Raw genomic sequence first — 25,838 nt, 5'->3', positions numbered from 1 at the left:
GTTGCAGAACCGAACCAGACAGTTGTAGAGGTGCAAATGACAGACTCAATAATTCCTCTGTAGAACTGAATCAGCAGCTCCTTGGGCAGTTTGAGCTTACTGAATTGTCGCAGAAAGAACATTCTTTCTTGTATCCTTATGATTTATGTTTACTGTTTCCTAATATGATTTGATTGCTTATTTGTACCCTATGAGCATCATTAAGGGTTGTACCTTATGATTCATGACGAATGGCTCTTGTCTTTTTATGTACTCTGAGAGCATATGCACCAAAGACAAATTCCTTGTGTGTCCAATCACACTTGGCCAAAAAAAAAAAAAAATCTAACTACTACACCAAACTGGCTTTAGCCTAATTTCTCCACTATTGTGCAAAAAGTCAGTTGCTCTTAATTCATACAAGACACAGAACAAAAAATGCTACCCAAAAAAGAATTGTTCTGTTCTATTCTATTTTATTTAATTCTATTCTATTGTTTCTTATTTTATTCTATTCTATTCTATTCTATTCTATTCTATTCTATTCTATTATTTCTAATTCTATTCTATTCTAATTCTATTCTATTCTTTCTAATTCTATTCTATTCTTTCTAATTCTATTCTAATTCTATTCTATTCTTTCTAATTCTAATTCTATTCTATTCTTTCTAATTTTATTTATTTATTTATTTATTAAATTTATTTATTTATTTATTTAATTCTAATTCTTTCTAATTCTATTCCTATTCTATTTATTCTATATTGTATTGTATTGTATTACTCTGTCTTGTGAAGACAGTAATAGATAACTTTCCTCTTTCCCATTCATGCACGGTTTCTCAAGGGTGTTGTTATGGGAACCGGAATGCCTGGAACTATAAAACCACATACAGCAGCTCAGAACTTTTGCTGTTTTTGTTCCAGGCTGAGAATCCCCATTTGCAGCCTCCGGCGGGAAAGACTCCGGTTAAGCTGCTTTCCTAAAACAGGAGACCAAGACGCGAAGGGCAGTTTGCAGCTCATTTCCAATCCGTCCATCCAAAAGGATGCGTGGCATCGGGACACCTTTTTGGCCCTCGCCACGTTCCGTACCAGGAAAGTGGGAGGGGGGGTTTGGAACGAGGGCGGGACAAAAAAAAGTGACACGTTACCATGGGGAAGCGGCGGCGGCGGCGGCGGCGCGCGCAATCCGCGGAGGCGTGGCCTAAAAGTGGGCGGGGGGAGAGAAGGGAGCGGGTCCTGGGAGAAGCCCTTAAAGGGGCGGCGACCTCGCGGCTTCGGAAGGAGTCGGCGGAGCTGCTGCAGGTGAGGATGGAGGCGGCGGGAGCGCGGCTGCACGTGTGAATGGCTGAATGCATGGTGAGAAATGGGAGTGCGATGGGGGGCGGAGGGGGGGACTCCCATATCCCCGGTTGGGGGCGTTACGGTGAGGTTTCGCCGCTCGACTATGAAAGGAGACAGTCGCGGGGAGAGGCGGTGCGGGTCTCCGCCTTGGTGGGTCGGAAAACGGGCAAGAACGCTGCCCCGTTGCCCTTTTAAACCAGGGATCTCCAACCTTGGGAACTTTAAGCCTGGTGGACTTCAACTCCCAGAATTCCCCCAGCCAGCTTAGCTGGCTGGGGGATTCTGGGAGTTGAAGTCCACCAGGCTTAAAGTTCCCAAGGTTGGAGATCCCTGGTCTAGACGGCTCTTCAGCCCCTGGGATGATCTGTCTGGCTCTTCTTTTCTTTTCTTTTTTTTTTGGTAAAGTTTTTATTTGTGTTTCTCATCAACCTATTTAAATGCACAGTCTCTTCTCCATCATTGATCGTACATATTATCCTTTTGACTTTTCATTTTCGGTTGTTCGTCATCTTAAAAAAAAAAATTAAGTATATTAAGATATATTCGGGGTTGCTTTTCAACCATTTCCTCGCCTTTATTTTACCACAACCTTTCCTCCTCGTCTTCTTCTCTTCCTTCTTCTATCCCTTTCTTCTTTCCTCCTCTCCTTCCCCTACTCTTCTCTTCCTCCTCCCTTTCTAACCCTCTCTCAGAGGTGAGATTCAAGTAATTTAACCACCGGTTCTCTGCCCTAGTGATTTCTTCCAACAACCAGTTTGCCAAACTGCTCAGAAAGTTAACAACCGGTTCTCCTGAAGTGGTGCGAACTGGCTGAATCCCACCACTGCCTCTCTCCTACTCTTCTTACCCAGAGCCGCTCCCCACCCCTCAGCACCCACAGCCCTGCCTTGGCTGAGAGGCAGGTATTTTAGCCGGAAGGGCTGAGGGTGGGAGTTCGGGTTTCTTTGGTTTTTGGAAAAACTCTCCTGTATTCCTTAAAACAGTGTTTCTCCATCTTGACAGCTTGAACCTGGATGGACTTCAACTCCCAGAATTACCCAGCGTACCACAGCATAGCAGACGTACTCTAGGGAATTCTGGGAGTTGAAGATCCTTCCCTGTGTTCATCTGCAAAGGTGGAGAAACACTGCTCTAAGAAGGAACGTCAGAAGAAGGAAATGCAGCATTTTTGTTCTGGGAGGCAGGCAGAAACCACTGCGGCTAGGTGATGTTTGAGGATGTGCAAGTTGCCTGTTCAAGCTCATAAAAAGCAAAGTTTAAAAAAACTGTATATATTTTTGAGATCAACTGCTGGGGATTAGGAGGGTCTATGCTTTTCTTGGCAATAATGCCTAAGAGTTTCACTATGGATGCCTTTGGTTTGTTTTTGTTTTTTTTAAAAACTTCCCAGTCCAGGAATGGACCATACCTGAAATAGTTTCAAACACACACAAAAAAACAGTTTCTTGTTGAAAACAGGACTTTCCACATTTCACATGTAGCACTTTGAGATGGGCTGTTTTGCACGCTCTTATAAGTTGGTAACCTATCTATTGGACCTACAATAAAAAGTTCTATTCCCTTTCACACAACTTGGAGTGTCCAAGCAGAAGCCCAGGCAGGGCAGAGCTTATGGTGCGAAGCTGCTTCTGTCATTTTAACCTTCCTATGGACAATCTTGGCAGTTCTATGAATTCAAGCTAATACATGTCTACTACTTGCCTGAAATCTGTTCCAAGTCTGAGCAATCAGGCTATCCGGTGTCCCAAAGGTGTCTTTTTCTTTTTCCCAAAAGGCAACTGGACTTTGTTTTTCCTTGAAGATGTTTCGTTTCTCATCCAAGAAGCTTCTTCAGTTCAGAACTGAAGAAGCTTCTTGGATGAGAAGCAAAACATCTTCAAGGAAAAAGAGAGTCCAGTTGCCTTTTGGAGAGGGAAAAAAACACCTTTGGGACAACTATGACCTGGATCAGGGATCTCCAACCTTGGTCCCTTTAAGACTTGTGGACTTCAACTCCCAGAGTCCCTCAGCCAGCAAAGCTGGCTGAGTAACTCTGGGAGTTGAAGTCCACAACTCTTAAAGGGACCAAGGTTGGAGACCCCTGACTGGATGACTGAGGATCTCCATAGACAGTCTATCCAATATTGGAGGAAGAGGACATATAGTGATCCCAACAGTAATTGGTTTTTCTCTTGGAAGGACTGAATGGAAGCTGTTCTTTTGCATGGGGAAAATGTAAAGAAGTTGATTGTCTTTCGAGCAAATGTCTTGAATAGCCCCCATTGATCACTTGGCTGTTTCAGTATGAGGACAGCTGAGCAGGTTGACTTTAGGAGAGTACCACCAAAATGTCTGCATATCTTGGCACTCTGTTTGAGGGGACGTAATAAGATACAATTTAGTATGGTTTACTTTTCTTAGTAGCAGAGCACGGCACAGAAAAAAAGAACAATATAACAATCTTTTCATTGGCCAAAGGCCGTAATAAAAATTCAATTCAGCATAACTGTCTGCAATAAAAACAGTCTACTGAAAAAAGACTCGCTATACAGCATAAAAAGAAAATAAGGCCTCTGGTGGCTCAACAGACTAATCAACAGGCTCAACAGACTAATGCAGTCTGTTATTAACACAGCTGCTTGCAATTACTGCAAGTTCAAGTCCCACCAGGCCCAAGGTTGACTCAGTCTTCCATTCTTTATAAGGTAGGTAAAATGAGGACCCAGATTGGGGGCAATAAAAGTTGACTTTGTATATAATATACAAATGGATGAAGACTATTGCTTGACATAGTGTAAGCCGCCCTGAGTCTTCGGAGAAGGGCGGGATATAAATTCAAATTAAAAAAAAACAAAAACAAAAGAAAGAGCAATATTTGACTGGGTGCAATTAATTTGAAAAGCAGTATGGCCCTGCAGTTGTTTTGAATGAATTGGCTTGCCATTAGTTATCATTTTTCAATAGACTGGGAGGAGGGAATAACACAGCTGTGCACAGTTGGCAGAAAGTTCAATATCCAGCTGCTCAAATTTCAGTTGCATATTTTTTTCAGTAAATGTTGTAGTCCAACAAACGTCATATATTGTAAATTGCTTTTGGTTGATATGATTATCATTATCTTAAATGGACCATAATTTGTAAAGCTCACCTAATGTGTTAAAACAGGAAAAGGCAGTCTGCAGCACACAGGGTGATCATCCTCCCCTTACTAAAGTGAAGGACTAATGCTTAGTACAATTTATTTTTGTTCCAATAAAGATAAATATCGGAGTGGGAGGCCCTGGAGGGAAATTACTCCAATTCCACTATTAATCCCCTCCCAAAAGTCCCCCGCCCCAAAAGATGCAGCCAGAAATCAACCAGTTTCTCAGCAAATTTATTTGAGGGTGTGGGGAGGTTGTTCCCATTCCCACTCGTAAAACCCTAAAAGAAAAGTGGGGTGGGGGAGAGAGAGAGAAAGAGCCCTCCCTGGTTAATAATTTCACCTGCAAATCTCGAGCCACTTGTGGGAGACAGTTGTAGCTTAGGTGTGCGGAAGTTGCCCATCCCTGTGTTAATTGAAAACCAAGTGGTCGGCTGAGCCAAGCAATGCACCCCATAGGTCCAATAGAAATCTTACCGACTTGTAAAGAGTGTGCAAATGCCCCATCTCAAACTCTTGCATGTGAAATGTGGAAAGTCCTGTTTTCAGCAAGAAACTTGTGTGTGTGTGTGTGTGTGTGTGTGTGTGTATGAAATTATTTCAGCTTATGAAATGGTGTGTTTTGCATACTTATTTATGTGGATGGACTGGGCGATCCCTAGATAAAGGGGACAAACTTTTGTCACATACAATCGTTTCAAAAGAGCCGCAGCAAAACGGCAATCGTAGTTGATGTGCACAAAGCTAAAAATTGTAAGGAAGGAAGGTTTGGCAAGTGGGAGATTTCTTCATCTTCCAAACCAATTCCTGGTTACTAATTTCTTGCAGTTGGATTCGTGCATTACCCTAAGTAGAAGTGTTAGGATTGCTTTGGCTCTAAAATCCCTCATGGATTCCCCAGGGCAGGGGTCCCCAAGCTTGGCAACTTTAAGCCTGGTGGACTTCAGCTGGCTGGGGTATTCTGGGAGTTGAAGTCCTCCAGGTTTAAAGTTGCCAAGGTTGGGGACCCCTGCCCCAGGGTTGTTACATTTGTTGTTGTTGTTAGTTGCAAAGTCGTGTCTGACCCATTGCGACCCCATGGACAATGTTCCTCCAGGCCTTCCTGTCCTCTACCATCCTCTGGAGTCCATTTAAACTCATTCCTACTGCTTCAGTGACTCCATCCAGCCACCTCGTTCTCTGTTGTCCCGTTCTTCTTTTGCCCTCAATCTTTCCCAGCATTAGGCTCTTCTCCAATGAGTCCTTCCTTCTCATTAGGTGGCCAAAGTATTTGAGTTTCATCTTCAGGATCTGGCCTTCTAAAGAGCAGTCAGTGTTGATCTCCTCTAGAAGAGGAGATATAATTATATATATAATAATATAATATTTATATATATATATATATATATATATATATATATATATATATATATATATATATATATTTTCTGAGGTTTTCACGGTGTTTGTATATAGGTCTTTGGTTGTTGTTTTCTCCCGTGTAAAATTGGAAGTGTCTTGGCGACGTTTCGAAGTCTCATTCGTCATCTTCAGGCTTCAGCCGTGCTTCTGGGAGCAATGTCAGAATTCTGGGAGCAATTGCTCCCAGAAGCACGAAGCTGAAGCCTGAAGATGACGAATGAGACTTCGTCGAAACGTCGCCAAGACACTTCCAATTTTACACGGGAGAAAACCCGAACAACCAAAGACCTATATATATATATATATATATATATGATATAATTGTTTCATTATAGTGTGACAAACTGAGAAATGTTTTTAAACTGATGAAATAGTAATGTATCCTCTATTTAACTTTACTATCAATGAAATGCAATTCATTTTGGACCTATCTGACTACTTTCTGGAGAACAGTTCTCAGCAGTGTTCTAACGGATACTACAAATTTGTTCCAAAACAAATTCTGAATCCCTGTGCTGAATGATAGTTGTTTTAGCTATGGTTTGGGGAACAAACCACTGTCGGCTAGATTCACTACCAAGCTTGCTTTAAAACTCGCTTTAAAAATCGACTAACTTGGTTCACCCGATACTATTTACTAAGTCTGCACTACTATTAATCTTCTCATCTTCTCATCCTTCCCATCACCCATCTCCTTCCACTTATGACTGTATGACTATAACTTTGTTGCTTGTATTCTTACGGTTTATATTGATATTGTTTCCCGATTGCTTATTTGTACCCTATGACTATCATTAATTAGAATTCTTGATGATGTTTTCTTTTATGTACACTGAGAGCGTATGCACCAAGACAAATTCCTTGTGTGTCCAATCACACTTGGCCAATAAAAAATTCTATTCTATTCTATTCTACATTGGACTGCAGGTGAGCAAATCCTATTATGAAGTGTTCTTTGTGTGTGAATGAATTTTTTTGCACCAGGCCCTGGTTGGGCAGGTCTCAGCTTTGACGGATGAAACAAAGAAGCAACGTCACGCTGCCCCTTTGCTAAGTTTACCCTGCGTTCTGATTCCAGCAAACAGCCCAGGTGTGAACAAGGTGTTGCCAACTTGGCTGTGCAATTGCATGCCCAATTGTGGGCTGGCCTGTTCTGTCCACGTGGAACTAGCTGTGGGAAGTGCAACCCAGCTCAGGTCTCTTCTTCCAGTGAGTGGACGTTCTGTCATCCCATTGCACCCGTCATACTGAGTGTTCCGTTTCCTGGTTTTTAATATCTCTGAGTAAATAGTGAGTAATCACTACATCCTGAACCAGGTTGGCTTTTAGCCAAGTAAAAGGTTGGCAATGGAGGAAGAAAGTGAACTGCTGAAGATCCTCTTCTAATCTCTTCTGTATCTTGCTAGCAACATAGGAGCCAAATAGCCAGGATTTTATATTGCTCTAATGATCTATGATATTTCATAAATACCTGACAAGCAGGAACAAAACATTGGACATTAGACTCCCCCACCTCCCCCGCTAGCAAAATGACACCTCCACTTGCTAAATATCTGCTGGGGAGACCAGTATAAAAGGGCACAGAAACCAAACCAGGAAATTAAAGCCTTTTAAAAATGACAACGAGGAGGACACAGCCGTTCCCAGGAGGATTCGAGCTCTCTGCTTTCTCCTGGAAAAGGCAGGTTTAATTGCCCTTCAGCAGAGGCAGCAGATGTGTAAAGCAAGCAAAATTGGAGCGGCAGCGGGATTTTGGCCCAGCCCGAGTGTCGATGGGTGGAGGAGCAAGTGAGAGCCAGAAAGACGGCTTGTTCCTCTTGAGAAAAGGCAGGAAAGGAAAGCATTGCAACTGCTAGTAGTGCTCCGAGCTTCTGTTTTGGCCAAGGCCAGGGGTCTGCAACCTTAAAAACACTCAAAGAGCCATTTGGACCCGTTTCCCACAGAAAACACCAGGAGGTCCAAAACCTGGGTGGGAGTGGCCAACTCGATGTCACTCACTTCCACCAGTCACATGACTCCCTAGCCACGCCTACCCAGCCGGTCATTAGGGCAGAGAACCGGTTGTTAAAAAATATCGGGAACCGCAAAACTCTTTTGGCGTCTCTCTCTCCCACACTCCGTCCCTCCCCCCTCTCTTTGTATCTCTTTGTTTCTCTCTCTCTCTCTCTCCCCCCCTCTCTCTGTATCTCTCTGTCTCTGCCCCGGCCGCTTCTCCATCCCCCGTCATCACCCTTACCTTCTTAGACCAGGTGATGAGTGACTGGGAGGGGAGGGGGAGGGGCGGGGCCAACCAGTGGTGGGATCACCCGACAGGGAGCCACAGCAGAGGGCCCAAAAAACTGCATGCGGCTCCGGAGCCACAGGTTGCTGACATCCAGCCAAGGCGGTGGGACTCAAACTTGGCCACTTTAAAAAATGCCTGGACTCCCAAGTGCTGCATGCTGGCTGGGGAATTATGGGAATCCATATGTCTTAAAAGTGACCAAGGCTGAGAAACACTGTTCTAGAGGAAGGAAATGGTACCCTACCCTCCACTCCTGAAGTCTACTTCAGGGGTTGTCAACCCCTAGTCCGTGGACCAGCAGTGGGCTGTGACATGACAGGAACCGGTCCACACAAACAAGCGAAGCCCCATCCATGGGATGTAGGCAGCACACGAAACCACACCCTCTCCAGTCCACAGAAAAACCTCTCTCCATGGAACCGGTCCCTGGTGCCCAAAAGATTGGGGGCCACTGGTCTACCTGATTGAGTAGTTAAAAGTGAGCAAAGGAAGCACTGGAGGGATGAGGCTTCAGTCTGGTTCTACAGAGAGACAGTTGTGCTCGGTACCACTTTTGTACTGGAGATTGTGCCAACCTTTGAGCTGGAGGAAGAGAGGAGCTTTGACACACAGCTTCGGATCGTTCTTTGCTGCACGAGGGAAAGGGTTGCGTTCTCGTTGATGGCTTTTGGACAGCTAAGTAGAGTTGAAGGAGCAAGGGTCGGAGGGAGAGCATTAATGAGAAATTAGGAGTTAAGAGAGAAGGAGTGGGAAAGCTAAGGAAGATCTTGAAAGCAAGAATGAGAAACTAAGACTGGATCCCATAAACCTGTACATTTTACAGATACGCAAACTAAGGTGCTAGGAAAAGTGAACCAGCCACACGTCTGGGTGGTCAGATATACCGTTGAAATTAAATCGGAGTCTGAGCCCAGGAGGATCAAGCCTAAAACTTTGACCGGCATGCAAACTGTGGTTGTGTGTTTCAAGATGAATATCTTCCTTGTGGCTGTGTGCGCACAGACTCTCTTTTCATGGCCCTTTTCGGGTGGGGGATTCTGTCCAGGTGGCCCTCTCCCGCTTCTCAGCAGCTCTTCTGAGTCTAGTTCTTCTCTTCCCGGCAAAGCCTCAACCTTGTCATTTTCAGACTGAAGTGCGTCTGTTCTCACAAAATATTATTTCTGGGGACTGGAAAATAAATAGTAATAGGCTTCTGGAACAGAAAGACAGGAACGTTTCTGTGTAAAGAAGGTGGCTTTGTCCACAGTTGAGCATGGAAGGGAGGAGAAACCGGCAAAGACGTGGTTTTAGGGGAAGAACGACAACATTCCTGGGTTAAGTGTGATTTTGGCGAACAGATCTAAGAAGTTTCAGCTTTCTTCTGCTGCCCTAGAGACTTAGATAAGCTGGAGCTGAGTTCTCAGTCTAAATTCTGGAGCACAGGCAAGTCTTCACCTGCTAAATATCTGCTAGGGAGATCAGTGTGAAAGATCAGAAACCAGACCAGGAAATTAAAACTTTTAAAAATATGACAACAGGAAGGACAGTGGTGTTTCCAGATGGAAGGATCTCTCTGGTTTCTCCTGAAAATATTTTTTTACAGAATAACAGAGTTGGAATGGTCTCGGAAGGTCTTGTAATCCGACCCCCTGCTCAAGCAGGAGACCCTATACCAGTGGTCCCCAACCTTTTGGGTTCCATGGAGAAAGGTTTTTCTGTAGACCGGAGGAAGTATGGTTTTGTGTGCTGCCTGCATCCCACTGATGGGGCTTGATTAGATGGTTGTCCAATCTCTTCTTTAAAACCCCCAATGTTGGAGCACCTACAACCTCTGGAGGCAAGTCGTTCCACTGATTACTGTATTTTTCGCACTATAAGACGCACTGGACCGTAAGACGCACATTAGCTTTAGAGGAGGAAAACAAGAGGAAAAAAAATCTGCCCCTGCCTCCCAGCATCCATCCAGCATCCATCTGGCCAGCGTCCTTACAGCAAACAGCCTGGTCAGCTTCACATTATCGCAGCACCAGCATGTGGCTTGTCAGGGCTCCTCTCCGTTGTGCCCACCATCGGTCAACTGAGCTGAGCTGCTGCCGCCGCTGGGATACACTGGAGCCTTCACTGCCAAGCAGCTGATTGGCGGTTGGATCAGCCTCCCAGAATACTGCCGATCAGCTGTTTTAGGCGGCGGGGATCACCACCGGCGTTTTCCGCCACTGCTCACCGATCGCCACCACTAGGGCGATCGGCAGTGGCAAACAGCTGTGGCAATCCCTGCTGCTTAGAACAGCTGAGTGGTGGTATTCCAGGAGGCCATCCAACCGCCAATCAGCTGCTTGGCAGCAAAGGCTCCAGCATTCCCTGGCGGCGGTGAGCAGCAGCAGCAATGACAGCCAGTGACGGCAAACACCACCGCATCAACTTCCCTCCCCCACCACAGTATTTGCTTTATAAGACGCACAGACATTTCCACCCACTTTTTTTTTCGGCAGGGGGGGGAGTGTGTCTTATACTGCAAAAAATACGATAAATATTCTAACTGTCAGGAAATTTCTAGCCCTGAACACTTAAACGATCTGATGTCTGAATCATGGGCTGTGGTGATTTCCTTCCCTGGCAATAAGGATACCAAATGAAAAAATGGAAAGGAGATAAGAGGAGGAAGAGTTGTCTGTTTCTGTTCTGTTTCTTTTTTTCTTATTTATCACAATCCCGTAACAAAACATAACCTGGTTACTGAATTAATCCATTTTCTGGGTCTGTAATCAAATGGGCTAGGCTCACAGAAACTCAAAAAAGGCTAACCAAGATTAATACAAATCTTGTAAAATGTAGCCAGTAACTGGTTACGTGGGATTGTGCAAATGCAAACACTACCGGTTTGTTAGATGAGTTTTATAAAGGCTCGTTAACATCTGGCAAGCAGGACTTTTATGGAGACTGAGATTAATTAGACAGGAGTGGGGAATTCCATTCATGCTCAGAGGTTGGCTTACTTTTTGCCAGGAACTCCAGCGCAAGGCTGGGGAAAGGAAATACTTATTAGTGGCAGATCAATGACCAAGAGGGAAGGATTCTATTATAGAAAGCTTATTCTTGGGCAGGTTGCATTACTTGCGTAAACCACATTTTTCTTTCTTTTTCCAGCCAAGATCAATATCGATTCTGCAAACATTGAGGGTGAAAATGATTATAGTGATAGACTTATATACAGCTTCCTAATGCTTTACATTCTCTAAGTGGTTTACTGAGTCAGCTCCAACCATCTGGGTCTTCATTTTACCGACCTCAGAAGGATGGAAGGCTGAGTCAACCATGAGTCCGTCAGGATCAAATTCCTGGAGTGAGCAGTGAGTTAGCCTGCAATTCTGCATTCTAGCCACTGTGCCACCACGGCTCTTATAAGTAACAGTAACAGTAAGAGAGTTGGAAGGGACCTTGGAAGTGATCTAGTCCAATCCCCTGCCCATGCAGGAGACCTATACTAGGGATTCGAACCGCCGAACTGCCAACCTTTCTGATCGACAAGCTCAGCGTCTTAGCCAGTGAGCCACCTAGCCAGGCTAGATACAGAGTCATGTCATTTCGTTTTGGAGGGCATATAAAGGGGGTTCCCTGTGCTGTTAAAAGCTTTCAGGAATATCAATTTATCAGACTGATGGAAAATGCTTCAAATCTGATTTAGTAATTTCACAACAGCTTTGCAAGGTGGAAGAATATATATCTGACAGAGGGTTAGTAAACATGCAATTCTCACTTCTGCAGAGCTATGGTCCTTGCTATCTCTTTGGTATCTGTGCTACTCAGCCTGCCCATCCTTTTGCTTCTATGTAAATCCACCTTGCTCACCGCTTAGCTGTCTCCAGGCACCACCCCCATTTTCCAGACTGCCTTGGTCCAGATTTTTACCTGCCTTCCCCCCCACCCCCAGTCCTTTAGCATAAACAGGAATTAATTCTAGCCTAGGACCAACGTTTGTAAATTCTGACAGAATGTTTATTAGCCTTTTAGTTTTCAGTGCCTTTTATCAGGAAAGTTTCTATTGGCACCAAATTGGACCAAGAAAATCTATGCTGGAAACAGGCATTGCTGCTTCTACCTATTTTGGTGTCCTCTGGACCTGTTGAAATCACAACCTCCAGAATTCCGATCTAGAGATTTGGAACGTTCAGTCTGCAGTCCCAAAATATCTGGTGTGTTCCAGGTTGGCCTAATTGGACCTAGGCATTTTATGGGCCCTGGGCCATGTTTAGCACTTTGGCTGTCCCTATCCGGCCTGCATAGATTGCTTTTATTTTGAAGGTGACTGTTGTTTTTCCCCCAATTTATATATTTTATTGAGTCTGTCATCTGCATCTCTATAACTGTCTGGTTTGGTTCTGCAACCCAACAAAATAGACACAGACTTCAGAGGATAATTAGAACTGCAGAAAAAAACCATGGCTACCAACCTGCCTTCCATTGAGGACCTGTATACTGCACGAGTCAAAAAGAGGGCTGTGAAAATATTTACAGACCCCTTGCATCCTGGACATAAGGACATCCTGTTTCAACTCCTACCCTTAAAACGATGCTACAGAGCACTGCACACCAGAACAACTAGACACAAGAACAGTTTTTTCCTGAACACCATCACTCTGCTAAACAAATAATTCCCTCAACACTGTCAAACTATTGACTAAATCGGCATTACTATTTCTATTAATTTTCTCATCATTCCCATCACTCATTTCCTTCCACTTATGACTGTATGACTGTAACTTTGTTGCTTGTATACTTACGATTTATATTGATATTGTTTCCTGATTGCTTATTTGTACCCTATGACTATCATTAAGTTTTGTACCTTATGATTCTTGATGAACGTATCTTTCCTTTTATGTACACTGAGAGCATATGCACCAAGACCAATTCCTTGTGTGTCCAATCACACTTGGCCAATAAAGAATCCTATTCTATTCTATTCTATTCTATTCTATTCTATTCTATTCTATTCTATTCTATTCTATTCTATTCTATTCTATTCTATTGTTGCATGCATGCTTGCCTATGTACTGTCATAGTCCTATCGGTTCAGCTCGAAAAATTAATTCCTTACTCTAGCCTTGGTCCTCCATAATGCACTTGTTGCTCCCAGGAAGAAATCACTTCTCTTCCTCCAAAGACTTTCTTGTTTCTTTTCAGAAGACCATGTCGGAAAAGATCCTTGTGACAGGTGGAGCTGGCTATATAGGGAGCCACTGTGTTCTGGAACTGGTTGAGGCTGGCTATACCCCGGTAGTTATAGATAACTTCCACAATGCCATCCGAGGTAAGGGCGGTATCTAGGAGCTGATCAACAGCAAGGTTGGCATCCAAGGCTATTGTTTTCCACTTAAATTGACGGTGAAGTGCCTGGTTTGTAGGCAGACTGTTCAGACAACTGTTTGTTTGAACCAGTGAGTGAATTCAGGCCTTATTCTAAGCCATGTTTATCATCACGGGTTACTTTACAAATAATATAAGGGCCGGGATAGCTCAGGCAATAGAGAAGCCTGTTATTAGAACACAAAGCCTGCAATTACTGCAGGTTCGAGCCCGGCCCAAGGTTGACTCAGCCTTCCACCCTTTATAAGGTAGGTAAAATGAGGACCCAGATTGTTGGGGGGGCAATAAGTTGACTTTGTAAAAAATATACAAATAGAATGAGACTATTGCCTTATACATTGTAAGCCGCCCTGAGTCTTCGGAGAAGGGCGGGGTATAAATGTAAACAAAAAATAAATAAATATGTTAGTTATAAACCATGGTTTGTAAACAAGTGATTTTAAAAAAAACACTAAACCAGAATCAGACAAGTCCCAGTGTGTAAGTTACATCCATGATTATGGCTGGGTCTATCAACTAAACTGTAACTTAGTTGGAGTGGGGAGCCAACAGTATTGCCTTCCCCACTGACTCCCATAGGCAAAATACTATTTCACTTTCGCCTCAAGGTGGCACTGAAACATTGGCCAAACCCTTATCTTAATGTCCTTTAAGGTAAAGGTTCCCTTGCACATATGTGCTGGTCATTCCTGACTCTAGGGGGTGGTGCTCATCTCCGTTTCAAAGCCAAAGAGTCAGCGCTGTCCGAAGACGTCTCCATGGTCATGTGGCCGGCATGACTTAATGCCAAAGGTGCATGGAACGCTGTTCCCTTCCCACCAAAGGTGATCCCTATTTTTCTACTTGCAGTTTTTACGTGCTTTCAAACTGCTAGGTTGGCAGAAGCTGGGACATGGAATGGGAGCTCACTCCATTAGGCGGCACTAGGGATTTGAACTGCTGAACTGCCGACCTTTCAATTGACAAACTCAGCGTCTTAGCCACTGAGCCACCGTGTCCTTTACTGATCCCTTAAAACACTGACAGAAAGGCCAGATTCTAGTCATGCTCTTATTTCCTACTCAAATAGCCACTGGGATGGAGCAGAGGTCTCCAACCTTGACAATTTTAAGAATTGTGGACTTCAACTCCCAGAATTCTTCCCAGCTTTGTTGGCTGAGGAATTCTAGGAGTTGACCTCCACAAGTCTTAAAGTTGCCAAGGTTGGAGACCCCTGAGTTAGAGGGAGCACTTATGATGGAATGACTAACAGTCCTGGGAACAGGGAGAAGAGTGAAAGATACTACAGGAAGGCAGGAGGACCATTACAGGAAAGTCAAGTTCAAGGGAGGAAAGTGAATGTAAGGAAGGAGACTCCACCTTAATTATGCTAGTTATAATTTGAGCTGGATCATTGCTGTGGCAGGCTTTCAAGATTCTCTTCCAATGACCTGTGAGCACTGAAGATTCTTCAGAAAAACAGAGGATTGTTTCTTGAATTTGCTTTACTCAAAGTCCTTGCCAGTAAGGAGCATTTCTGAACAAAAGGGCAGAGAGGAAGAGCATCTCTGACTGTTCACAAGAGGGAGAGATGTTTAGCCTGGGATGGGAAGCAGGAATGTGGAAATCAGAATGTTCTCCGTCAAAAGCCAGGACATCCCTAAGGTCCAAAGCAGCCTCCAGACCAGGGGTCTCCAACCTTGGCAACTTTAAGCCTGGTGGACTTCAACTCCCAGAATTCCCCAGCCAGCTTTGCTGGCTGGGGGATTCTGGGAGTTGAAGTCCACCAGGCTTAAAGTTGCCAAAGTTGGAGACCCCTGCTACAGACTAAGGGCATGGGAGGCAGGGGTGAAATCCAGCAGGTTTTGGGGAACCGGTAGCGGAAATTTTTAGTAGTTCGCAGAACTGGCAAATGCCACCTCTGGCTGGGGTGGGAATGGAGATTTTGCAGTATCGTTCCCCCAGGAGTGGGGAGGGAATGGAAATTTTGCAATAGCCTTCCCCTGCCACGCCCACCAAGCCACGCCCATAGAACCGGTAGTAAAAAAAAATGAATTTCACCACCGATGGGAGGGTAGGTTTTCTGACCCTCTTCTCCCTACGGGGGGGCAGCAGCAGACTGGCATGAGGCCGAGTCCATCCAGCATTGCATCAAAACACTAATTGTCTCCACAGGAGAAAATATGGTCCCAGAGAGTATTCAGCGTGTGATGGAGATTGTAGGGAAGAAGATCCCATTCCAAGAACTGGATGTTCTTGACGAGAGAGCCCTTCAGGAGCTCTTCAAAAAGGTAAGATGATATCGCTAACCTGATGGTTTAACTTTCCTTTTTCATTGTACCAATTATGAAACTGGCTCAGCTCCTGCAAGTAAGCTGAGTTTTTGCCTGCCGCATAGCACCACTAACTTTGCCTAGGGAAAAGGCTCGTCTCTTTTCCTATGTGATTGCGGGGGGGGGGGGAATTGTCCCCTTTTGCTTCCTCACCCCATCAATCTTGAGACAGATTTTGTACTGCCCACCCAAGGACATTCTGCAAACTTGCTCCAAAAGTTTGACGCTGCATCCGTTTTAGCGTGGCTGCACTGACTTCTAGTGCCTGGTTGTGCTGAAAAACTGCACGGAAAAACTCTGAAGTGACTCCATCCATTCTTGTTGGAGGAAATCTCTCCTCTCAAGCCATGGATCTTAAAGCTTTGGCAAATAACCAGCCTATTAAGGACTTTTTTTAATAAAGTGATTTTTGTATCGTCAGCATAGTTGAAAGTCATCTGAATTGGCCTTTTTCCAAAAAAAAAAAAAAAATGGGGAGAGACTCCAGTGTGTTTTTGTACTGTGGATCAGGGGTCTCCAACCTTGGTCCCTTTAAGACCTATGGACTTCAACTCCCAGAGTTCCTCAGCCAGCTTTGCTGGCTGAGGGACTCTGGGAGTTGAAGTCCACAAGTCTTAAAGGGACCAAGGTTGGAGATCCCTGATCTGGATAGATGTCAGTGGAATGTGCAGTTTGTGAGTCACATAGACTCCCAAGCATAATGTACTCCCAAGCGTAATGACCTTGGAGTCCAGAATTGTACTTCTGAAATTCAGCAGGAAAACGAACATCTCTCATTTGTGGAATGTTTTTTTTCCCTTTGTGAGACTTTTAAAGATGGGCATAGGAGCAGGAAAACCAAGGAGACACAAATACGTCCAAACTCTTGAAAAATGTAGCCTCAGAGAATGTTGTGGGGTTATTCTGATGAGTCTTTGGAGATGGAATGTAGTCACTATATAGGCCACCTATTGAATAGTCATTCTGATTCAGGCTTCATATTTTTGCTTTCTCGGTTTAGAACATCATCTTAAACTAATTTAATGGAAAGTGGGTTTAAAAGTTAAATATCCTTTGACTTAATGGGGGGAAAAAACCCCACAATGAAGGTGAATTTTATTCTGAGTAACAACGACGACATTATTTTGGCCCTTTCATTTCCAGCATCGCTTTTCTGCAGTGATACATTTTGCGGGTCTTAAAGCCGTTGGAGAGTCAGTCCAGATGCCACTGGAATATTACAAGGTGAATCTGACAGGGACCATCCGATTGCTAGAGGTGAGCTTCCGTTATGCAAGATTATGTTTAGCTTTAGTGAGTCAATAGAAGATGGCTGTGGTGAAGGAGCTCTTACTCAGTCACCAGCAAATGTATCTGAGAAGAGCAAAAAAAATAAAAAAATAAAAATCAGATGATGGCCGTTTTCACTGATCTGCAGACCAGAACTTGTAGGTCTCAAATGTTGACAAGCCAGAATCACTTGGCCAAAAGTTGAAATCCTGAAATTGTTAGTGTGTTATACAGCAGCATCCTGCAAGTGTTTAGCAGAGCCTTCCCAAATTCTCCAAATTTGTTGGACTTCAGCTTCTGTAGCCCCCACAAGTAGTACATGGCTGAAGAATATGGAGATGGCTTCCAAGATATCTAGAACAGTGGTCTCCAACCTTGGCAACTTTAAGACTTGTGGACTTCAACTTTGCTGAACAAAGTTTGTGGACAAAGCTTTGCTGTCTGGGGAATTCTGGGAATTGAAGTCCACAAGTCTTAAAGTTGCCAAGGTTGGAGACCACTGATCTAGAAGGTGTCCAGTTGGGGTGAGCTGATTTATGATCTTTTGAGACCATCTTGAATGCTAACACAAAACCCTGTACCAAGAAGCCACAGCATAGAGTATCGTCTCTTTAAGCACTGGGATGGGCTTTAGTCGGTTACACCAGTCTTCATCCAGAGCCATGCTGGCTTGGAGAAAACAAGGGTTCCTGTGCAAGGCATATTGTCCCCGTTGTCAGATTTATCTGCTGCCTCTGACCCCGATTCAGAATCTAGCTCATCTGTCTTTTTTTTTGCCTCTCTCAGACCATGAAAGCCCACGGAGTCAGGAACATTGTCTTCAGCAGTTCAGCCACAGTCTATGGAGACCCCGTTTACCTCCCTCTTGACGAGAAGCACCCGGTCGGCAGCTGCACCAACCCCTATGGCAAATCCAAGTACTTCATTGAAGAGATGATCCAAGATTTGTGCAAGGCGGAACCAGTAAGAGAGCAACATTGCCCCTTAATTCCCACTTGGTCTGCTGTGTCCACCAGATTTACTTTGTGGTGTTTTTTTGTTTTGTTTTTATCCTAGGAGTGGAACGCTGTTCTCTTGCGATATTTTAACCCTATTGGAGCTCATAAGTCTGGAAAAATTGGAGAAGATCCCCAGGGCATCCCAAACAATTTGATGCCTTATGTTGCCCAGGTATACAGATCTTGTGCTACTCGATCAGCTGCGCTAAGATTTTCTGAGTTTACTTTTTCATATATATTTTTTCATCCTCTGCCTGTTCCAGGTGGCTGTGGGGCGTAGAGAGCATCTGAACATCTTTGGGAATGATTATGACACAGTGGATGGGACAGGTGCGTGGGACTCAGTATCATCCAAACTTTAAAATTAAGACTCCCCCCTTCCAAAAAAAGCCAAAACAAAAAAAAAAGCTGAGTGGAGAAGCTCAATGAAGAAAAACATAGAGAGAGTCGCAATTTGGAACTTTCCCCCAAGGAAGATGTGAATATTAAGGGCCGTGGTGGCTCAGGCTGTAAGAAGCCTGTTATTAAAACACAGCTGCCTGCAATTACTGCAGGTTCTAGTCCCACCAGGTCCAAGGTTGACTCAGCCTTCCATCCTTTATAAGGTAGGTAAAATGAGGACCCAGATTGTTGGGGGGGCAATAAGTTGACTTTGTAAATATACAAATAGAATGAGACTATTGCCTTACACACTGTAAGCCGCCCTGAGTCTTCGGAGAAGGGCGGGATATAAATGTAAACAAACAAACAATATATTTTCCAATTCTTCTGGGACCAGGACTTACTTTTTTGCCATCTTAAACCAGGATTAAGCAACTTTAGGAAGACAGGCACCTTTGCTTCATGTACATTTTTTTTTTTAAAAAAATCTTAAATTAATAGCCCAAAACTCAAGATTCTGTTATCACCTTCTCAAACATTCCAGGATTTAATACCAGAAGATTTTAGGGTTCCATAAAATTTCAAGTGCTTTATAAAAGTAAATTTATTTGGGGTTAGATGGTTGTGAGTGTCATTTATGGCAACATTTTACTAACTTAAGTCCTAAAATCATTTCCTAGTAGAATGACTTGACGCTAAACTACTAGTTAAAGGGGCAATGAAGTGTACTTGGGCTGGATTAAAATGGAACTACTAGATATATTCACCTCCTGGGTCTTAAATACCAATTTTCTTTTCTGTGCACGGAGACATGCTGGAGAGCCCCTTCAGGCTTGAAGAAATAGACAAGCAGTTCTGGTTGAGCAGGATTCCTAAATATCTTGGGAAAGAGACACTATTAACGCCATCGCTGGCCTAATGTACAAAATTTCTTGTGATATATTGTGTGTATTTGCCCAAGAGAATGCACCTCTCCTAAAGTTGTGGAAATACATGGGCACCAGCTGGGTGAACAGAACGTTGACAGACTGTCCTTTGATAGGCATTCGGGATTATATCCATGTAACTGATCTGGCGAAGGGCCATATTGCAGCCTTGCAGAAGCTCAAGGAGAACTGCGGATGCAAGGTAAGGATGTTCTTTATGAAAGTGTCCACGTTTTGAGAAGGAAAATGCTTTGCTTAGGTCAAAGGGTGTCTTCATAATCCTTAATTTTCTTATTTTATTTCTGAATGATCTTACAGTGCAGGAGACCAAAATAAATAGCTTTAAATCAGATGCCCCCTCTGCATCTACCTGCTAGACCCACATTGGAAACAAATAGGTGTAACCAGCCCCTCCAATCTTCTTGTATTTAAGCTCTCCTTTGCTTCCCTCTCCCCTCCTACAAAGGAGGAGCATAGAAGAATATAACTATGAGCAAAAAAATATATGCATTCTTACAGATTTACAACCTTGGGACTGGTGTTGGCTACTCGGTCTTGCAGATGGTCAAAGCCATGGAGAAGGCATCTGGAAGACAGGTAGGATGTGGTGCGGGGACTGACAGCCAACATGGGGGTCTCCAACACCAAGACTTAAAAGTGCCTGGGATCTATACCTTGAGAACTTATTGTGAAGCTGCCCACTTTCTGGCACTTTCAGCAGAAATCCACCATCTGCTCTGTTAGGTTTTATGATCAGCCTGGGACCTAACCTCAGTCTGTCTCTCACTTGGCATCTTAGCAACTGTATCCAACTCATTTCCCAGAAATGTAAAGACAGGCTATTTATTTCTTTTAGATAAACTACAAGATTGTTGAACGCCGAGAAGGGGACGTAGCCTCCTGTTATGCAAACCCTGGCTTAGCTGACCGGGAGCTGGGTTGGAAAGCTATCTTTGGCCTGGACAAAATGTGTAAGTAGAAACTTTCCGCTTGCTGCTCCTTTTTTCAAGGAACATTTTGCTTCCCTCTCCTCCTGGAGAAAGAAGTGGCCATACCCTTCCCGGTACATTTTGATACCTTCCTAAAGGCAAGCTGCTGGACCCTCATTGTTCTCCTTCCTCTCCCTCTTGTTTTCAGGTGAGGACTTATGGCGGTGGCAGTCACAGAATCCCACCGGTTTCAGCAAGAACTAGGAGACGGAAGATGTTGGCTGTTCTTCCCACGTACAACCACTAGCACATGGGTGCAGACCCAAGGGCTAACTAGTTTTGAAAAAGGAAGATGGCCCATGCTCATTTCTTCTTTCCTTTTTGGAGCCGACTGATCACACCAAGAGGATGTCCTTGCCTTCTTAAGTGACCTGTTCTCTTCTCCTCACCAGAAACTCAAGAGTCTTTTTATTGGCTGAGGCGATGTGGTTTTTTTTTTTACTGAATGAGCAGCAGGACAACTAGCTGGATATCACCGGAAGACAAAATCCAAATGTTTCCCTAGAGCCGGGTTGGCTCTGAGGGAATTTAATCCACAACCCTTTGGGGTTTTTTGGCTTCAAGAGGGTTAAGAGAGCAAGATTTCAGCGACCGGATTCTTTCATTTGAGCGGAAGAGCCAGGATACCTAAGTGGTCAAAAAACTAAGCCTTCTGAAGGTGGTGAAGTGGGTTTTGTCATTATCTCCATTTCTTTTTCTAAATTATAAACTCTACACTTTTTGGGGGAGGGAACAAAATAATAGTAATGGAAGCATCTCTTTAAGCTGCATAAAGCTGTAATTTTTAACGTTCCTCAGTCTATAGTCCAAAGCCTGTTGGGCTGCTTGATCTCTAAAACAAGACATCACGGATTCTTAGTGAAGCTTTTAGTTCTTCTGGATAGTGATATAACTAAAGGTTCTACAATGCAGTGATGTTTCTAACATCTTGAAAAGAGATGCTCCCACTAATAGCTTTCTTTTAAGATTGTAAATTGAGAAAAAGCAGAAGAGCGTAATCGTCTGCCAGCAATGTAGGTAAACAGTATAGTCATCGAGTTATGACCATAATGGAGCCTCTCATCAGTTATAATTTTTGACAGTCATAAAGCATCAATTTTACTACCTTTTTTGTGGTGGTGGTGAAGTAAACATTGTGGTCCTTAGGTGGACCAATAGTTCAGTACGGGCACAGTTTTGCTGAAAGCCATCATGAAATGCGGTCATGTGATGGACATTGCACGTGGCTATAAATGAGGCCCAGGACATTGCAGGTGCCCATAAATGTGGCCTGGTTGCTGAGCACTTGAAGTACAGTCACATGACTGGGGGAGGGATAAATCATAACTTCAAGTCCAGGTCGGAAGTACAAGATAATTCCAGTGCTCATTGCTGTGAAAGTATCTGGTATCTAAATATAAGACTAGACAGGTGTGCTCTTTAAAATATTTGCAGTAGAATTGCTTTTGCCCACTTCCGTTTTTTGAATTAAGGACCATCAATGTCCTTCTAAGGCAGGGCCGTCAAGCTCCCGGCCCATGGGCCAGACTGGACACATGCTGGCCATGCCCATGCCCGGTTTAGCGAAAGGGGAAAAAATCCCGATAAGTCACGGGACGTAGCCATGACGATGTGAGTTTGACACCCCTGTTCTAACGCAAATCACTACCTCTTTTCTTGGCTGTATAAATGACCATTAGGCAGGTTGAAGCCTAATACAGGTTAGTTTTGATACACTGAAAATAATCTAAACCCACCTCCCATCTCGTTTCCAATGGAAGCCACTATTTTAGGCTCTGGATCAATGACCATCTGTTTACAAACAGCATTTCATGCAGCATAAGGAATCTTGCTCCATCTGGTTAGCATTTTTGTTTAGCTTCTTATGCCAATTTGAGTTTACAGCTTAAGAGCAAATTTTATTTTAATTTTTATACTGCAAACAACTTGGTCAAAATCCTGGTATGGTGATCATGATTATCCACTAGGGAAATGATTAGATTGCCTTCAGGGTTCCTTCCAACCCAAACATTCTTGAATATCCAGTGAAATTTCAGCCTTTGTGTTAATCCAGAAGAGCAAATGACAGACACTTGTGGAATCTGCAAGGGGCAAGATGGAACAGCTCTATCTGCTTGGCCATAAATTATCTTCTTTTGCATTCCTGTTCCATTCCTCCATTAGAAGCTACTTTGATTTTTTATTATTATTAGCAAGCATGGACTGGTTCTTTCTTCTTCTTAACCTTTATGGTTATGTTTTCTGTCTTCCAGACAGGTAATCTAGGATTTCTGCCCACTCCCTGGCCAGTAATTCACAAGTGATTTTTGAAATCTCTGTTTTTCCCCTAATGTTAGCCTTGTGAGTATAGGCATTTGGAGAACAACTCTTGAAAGAGATTTAAATGGTTTTCAAGGGTCAGGACATCAATGTTATATAATTAATATTAATGGGCACATAGATTAAAAAACCCTTTCTGGATGCTTCAAGAGTAGGGGTGGGCAACCTTTTTAGAGCCATGAGAGTTTCCCTTCAAAAATTTAAAAAATGGTTTCAGGGGCCATCTTTATTTTTGAAGATGGCGATGTAGTGATATTCCTGGAAAAGGAGGAAAACAACGAGCTTTTTTACTATGTTTTACTAAAGCAGGGGTCTCCAACCTTGGCAACTTTAAGACTTGTGGACTTCAACTCCCAGAATTGAGTTGAAATCTACAAGTCTTAAAGTTGCCAAGGTTGGAGATCCCTGTACTAAAGCATGCGCATTATTTATTCAATAGCCTCTGCCACCCTCCACCATCTCTTTTGCTGGAACAACTCTTAGAATTGCTATTTCGCAGGCCACAGAGGATGGACTTTGGTGAACTGTGCACCAAGCTATGTTCTGTCTCTGTTAGGAAGCAAACAGCAAGAATAAAAAAATGCCATGAACAACTCCCCCACGCTAAAGGTACGCTTACAGATTTGCACTAAAATGCTTTTAAGGAAATCTTTATCACAAAAATGCCTAGCCACTCAACCTACTACAGTACAACCAACACAAGCTATGAAAAGGATAGGCCTGTGAAATATCAAAAACATCTCAGGAACAGCCAACAGACTATTACAACCACAAGGCACACAAATCAATCAAGCTCTCCAAAACCTCTTAAGTAAACTAAAAGACCCAGCTACAACTTGTCTGAGACAGAGAAGTATAAGAATAGGAGAGCAATGCCAACTAGTAATCAGATGACACAATGGAAACCCCTTAATCTCACAACACATGGACAGATCTATCAGTTTCAACTAAGAAACAATGAGCATTCCAGATCAAGTCAAATCTAAAAATGCTAGAGAATTCCTGGAAGCTTAGCATTCAGATAAATCAGCCATCAATAGACACATAGAGACAAACCACATTTACACCCCATTCAAAAGATACAATAAAAAAGCTAAGAAGGAAACAAAATATCAGAACACATCCTCTCTAGCAGGCTACACCCAGGTAAACAGGGATCAGCATCAGACAAACTATCAAGCAGAAAACTATACATTAATCAAGGGACAACCGAGGAGAAAAACTACACATCCACCAACAGTGGCAGGCTAAGCTGTTGTATATAAATAGGGAGCTGACCTCATACTCACTAGAACTGATGGAGTTAGTCAGGTAATTAAACATTTGCAAGCAAACAACCAAGCCTGGAGAGGGATCAAGAACTCTACAGTTCAACTGTGAGCTATTCTTTTAAGACTTTTCAGATACTCTCAAGTGGTAAAAGAAGCATTTCAGTACAGATTTTAAGAGATCCCTACAAAAGTAAATATGCTATGAAAAATCTCGTAACAAAAAAGGTAGCAACACATTCAGTTGCTCTAAGTTACCCATTATCCCTCTTGAAAGGAAGCCAAAACTGCACTAACGTTGCCTGCTCCCTAAAATCAAATGTCCTGAAAATCTGAACCGGATATAAGAAACAGGAAAAATGCTAATAAGCAATTTGGTAATACCCCAGGAATACCTAGGAGGAAAAAGTGACATCAAGAATAAATGCCTTGGGTAAATTATATTATTGCTGTAATAAATCATTTACTTTTGAGGTGTAATGCGAATTGGTTGTTGGTTGCAGTGGCATCTAAATAAGTAATGAATTTGCAGTATTCACTGGCTGCCCTCATGCAAGATGTTTTGTTATGGTTTGAATAAACTACAATTGGTGAAAGTGGTTTATAAAGGGCTCTGGCTGGATTCCCACGATGCCTTTTACTGTACACATTTAAAATTATTATGTTAAGTGATCGGGCTCAAATTATGCTTCTTTGGACATGATTTGAAACCCATCTCTCTGGAGAAGCCTCTGATATTGGGAAAGAGTAGAAGGGGGACAACCAGCAACAACCAGATTAGTCTTTCTAGTTAATCTTTAGTCTTTAAAGACCTGAAGGACCACCTTAAGGACCGATCATGAACATCTATCTATGTGGTTGCTAAGAGATGACAGCAATTTGACAGCATGTAATCCATCAAAATCACTATTAAGTGATCTAGAGCTCTCTTAAAAAAATAAACAGGAGGGGAAGAAATGAAAGCCTGTTCAAAACTACTTTAGAGCCATCTTTGTCAGTGACAAGCCTCAAGGTCTTGTTTTGAAGGGAGGCCTGGCTCAGTTGCTATGCAAACAGGCACATTCATGTGGTGAAGCAACTCTTCTGACTGGTGGGTGGGATGGCCTTGATTCTGCCTGGCAGGATTTGCAGAACCTGAAGAGATGCTCTCAGAGGACTCCGAGACAATTTCCCATGGGGGAGGGGAAGAGTGTTTCAGATAAAATGTAACCACAGTGAAATTTCTGATTTTTGCTTGGAGTTACAGGAGGAAAGAGAGACTGGTTGTTCAGAGGGAAAGCTCCTGCTTGCATTCAGAATGTCCTAAATCTGAAACAATGGTCAAATAACAATGCTCAGAGAAACATTTGAAAAAACCCCTGTGAAGCAGAACGGAGAACAGACCAAGCAAGAAAAATAAAATCAACCCTCCGTGAGATGACTCCTCCCTTCCAGTCACCAAGAGTGCTATCTTGCATGCAGGCGTTCCTACCCTTTGTATAGAATTCCAGACCAATCCTTGGGTGCACACACTTCACAAAGGTAGATCACCTCACCCACGGTTGACTTCACTCAACATACCAGGCCAGTGTGGCAAAAGCTGCTATAAGCATATTCAAATAGAGAGGCAGAGCTCAGAGGTAGTAAAAAGCTCGTTCTCTGTCTATGGAGATTCTCAATCATCCAGGTCATGATCGTCCCAAAGGTGCTTTTCAAAAGGAAAAGGGACATTCTTGATTTTTTTTTCATGAAAACATTTCATTTCTCATCCAAGAAGCTTCTTCAGCTTCTGAAGAAACTCCTTGGATGAGAAGCGAAATGTTTTCAAGAAAAAAACCAAGAATGTCCTGTTGCCTTTTGAAAAGCACCTTTGGGATAGCTGGTAATCCAGGTGTATTATCACAGGCAGTCAAGTCCAGACC

The 25,838-nt window shown here is 43.3% G+C and overlaps 1 protein-coding gene across 3 annotated transcripts; it reads left to right on the top strand.

The window, feature by feature from the left end:
* Positions 1 to 1,225: 1,225 nt before the first annotated feature.
* Positions 1,226 to 23,871, top strand: GALE (UDP-galactose-4-epimerase). 3 transcript variants are annotated; one of them, XM_058195455.1, is made up of 12 exons: positions 1,316 to 1,338; positions 6,683 to 6,772; positions 13,293 to 13,419; positions 15,630 to 15,745; positions 16,931 to 17,044; positions 17,843 to 18,019; positions 18,113 to 18,226; positions 18,318 to 18,384; positions 19,478 to 19,563; positions 19,881 to 19,958; positions 20,218 to 20,332; positions 20,499 to 23,871. In XM_058195455.1, exons 1-12 carry the CDS (start codon positions 1,324 to 1,326, stop codon positions 20,552 to 20,554), a joined length of 1,155 nt encoding a protein of 384 aa, XP_058051438.1. In that variant the 5' UTR covers positions 1,316 to 1,323; the 3' UTR covers positions 20,555 to 23,871. The 3 variants fall into 3 exon arrangements, with proteins under 3 accessions (XP_058051439.1, XP_058051440.1, XP_058051438.1); XM_058195456.1 differs by lacking the exon at positions 6,683 to 6,772 and having other exon boundaries at positions 1,226 to 1,338; XM_058195457.1 differs by lacking the exons at positions 1,316 to 1,338; positions 6,683 to 6,772 and adding an exon at positions 1,237 to 1,284.
* Positions 23,872 to 25,838: the final 1,967 nt, after the last annotated feature.

Source organism: Ahaetulla prasina, chromosome 10 (assembly GCF_028640845.1).
Source record: "Ahaetulla prasina isolate Xishuangbanna chromosome 10, ASM2864084v1, whole genome shotgun sequence".
NCBI lineage: Eukaryota > Metazoa > Chordata > Lepidosauria > Squamata > Colubridae > Ahaetulla > Ahaetulla prasina.
The sequence above is the reverse complement of the archived record's forward strand: the minus strand, read 5'-3'. Positions and strand labels throughout refer to the sequence as shown.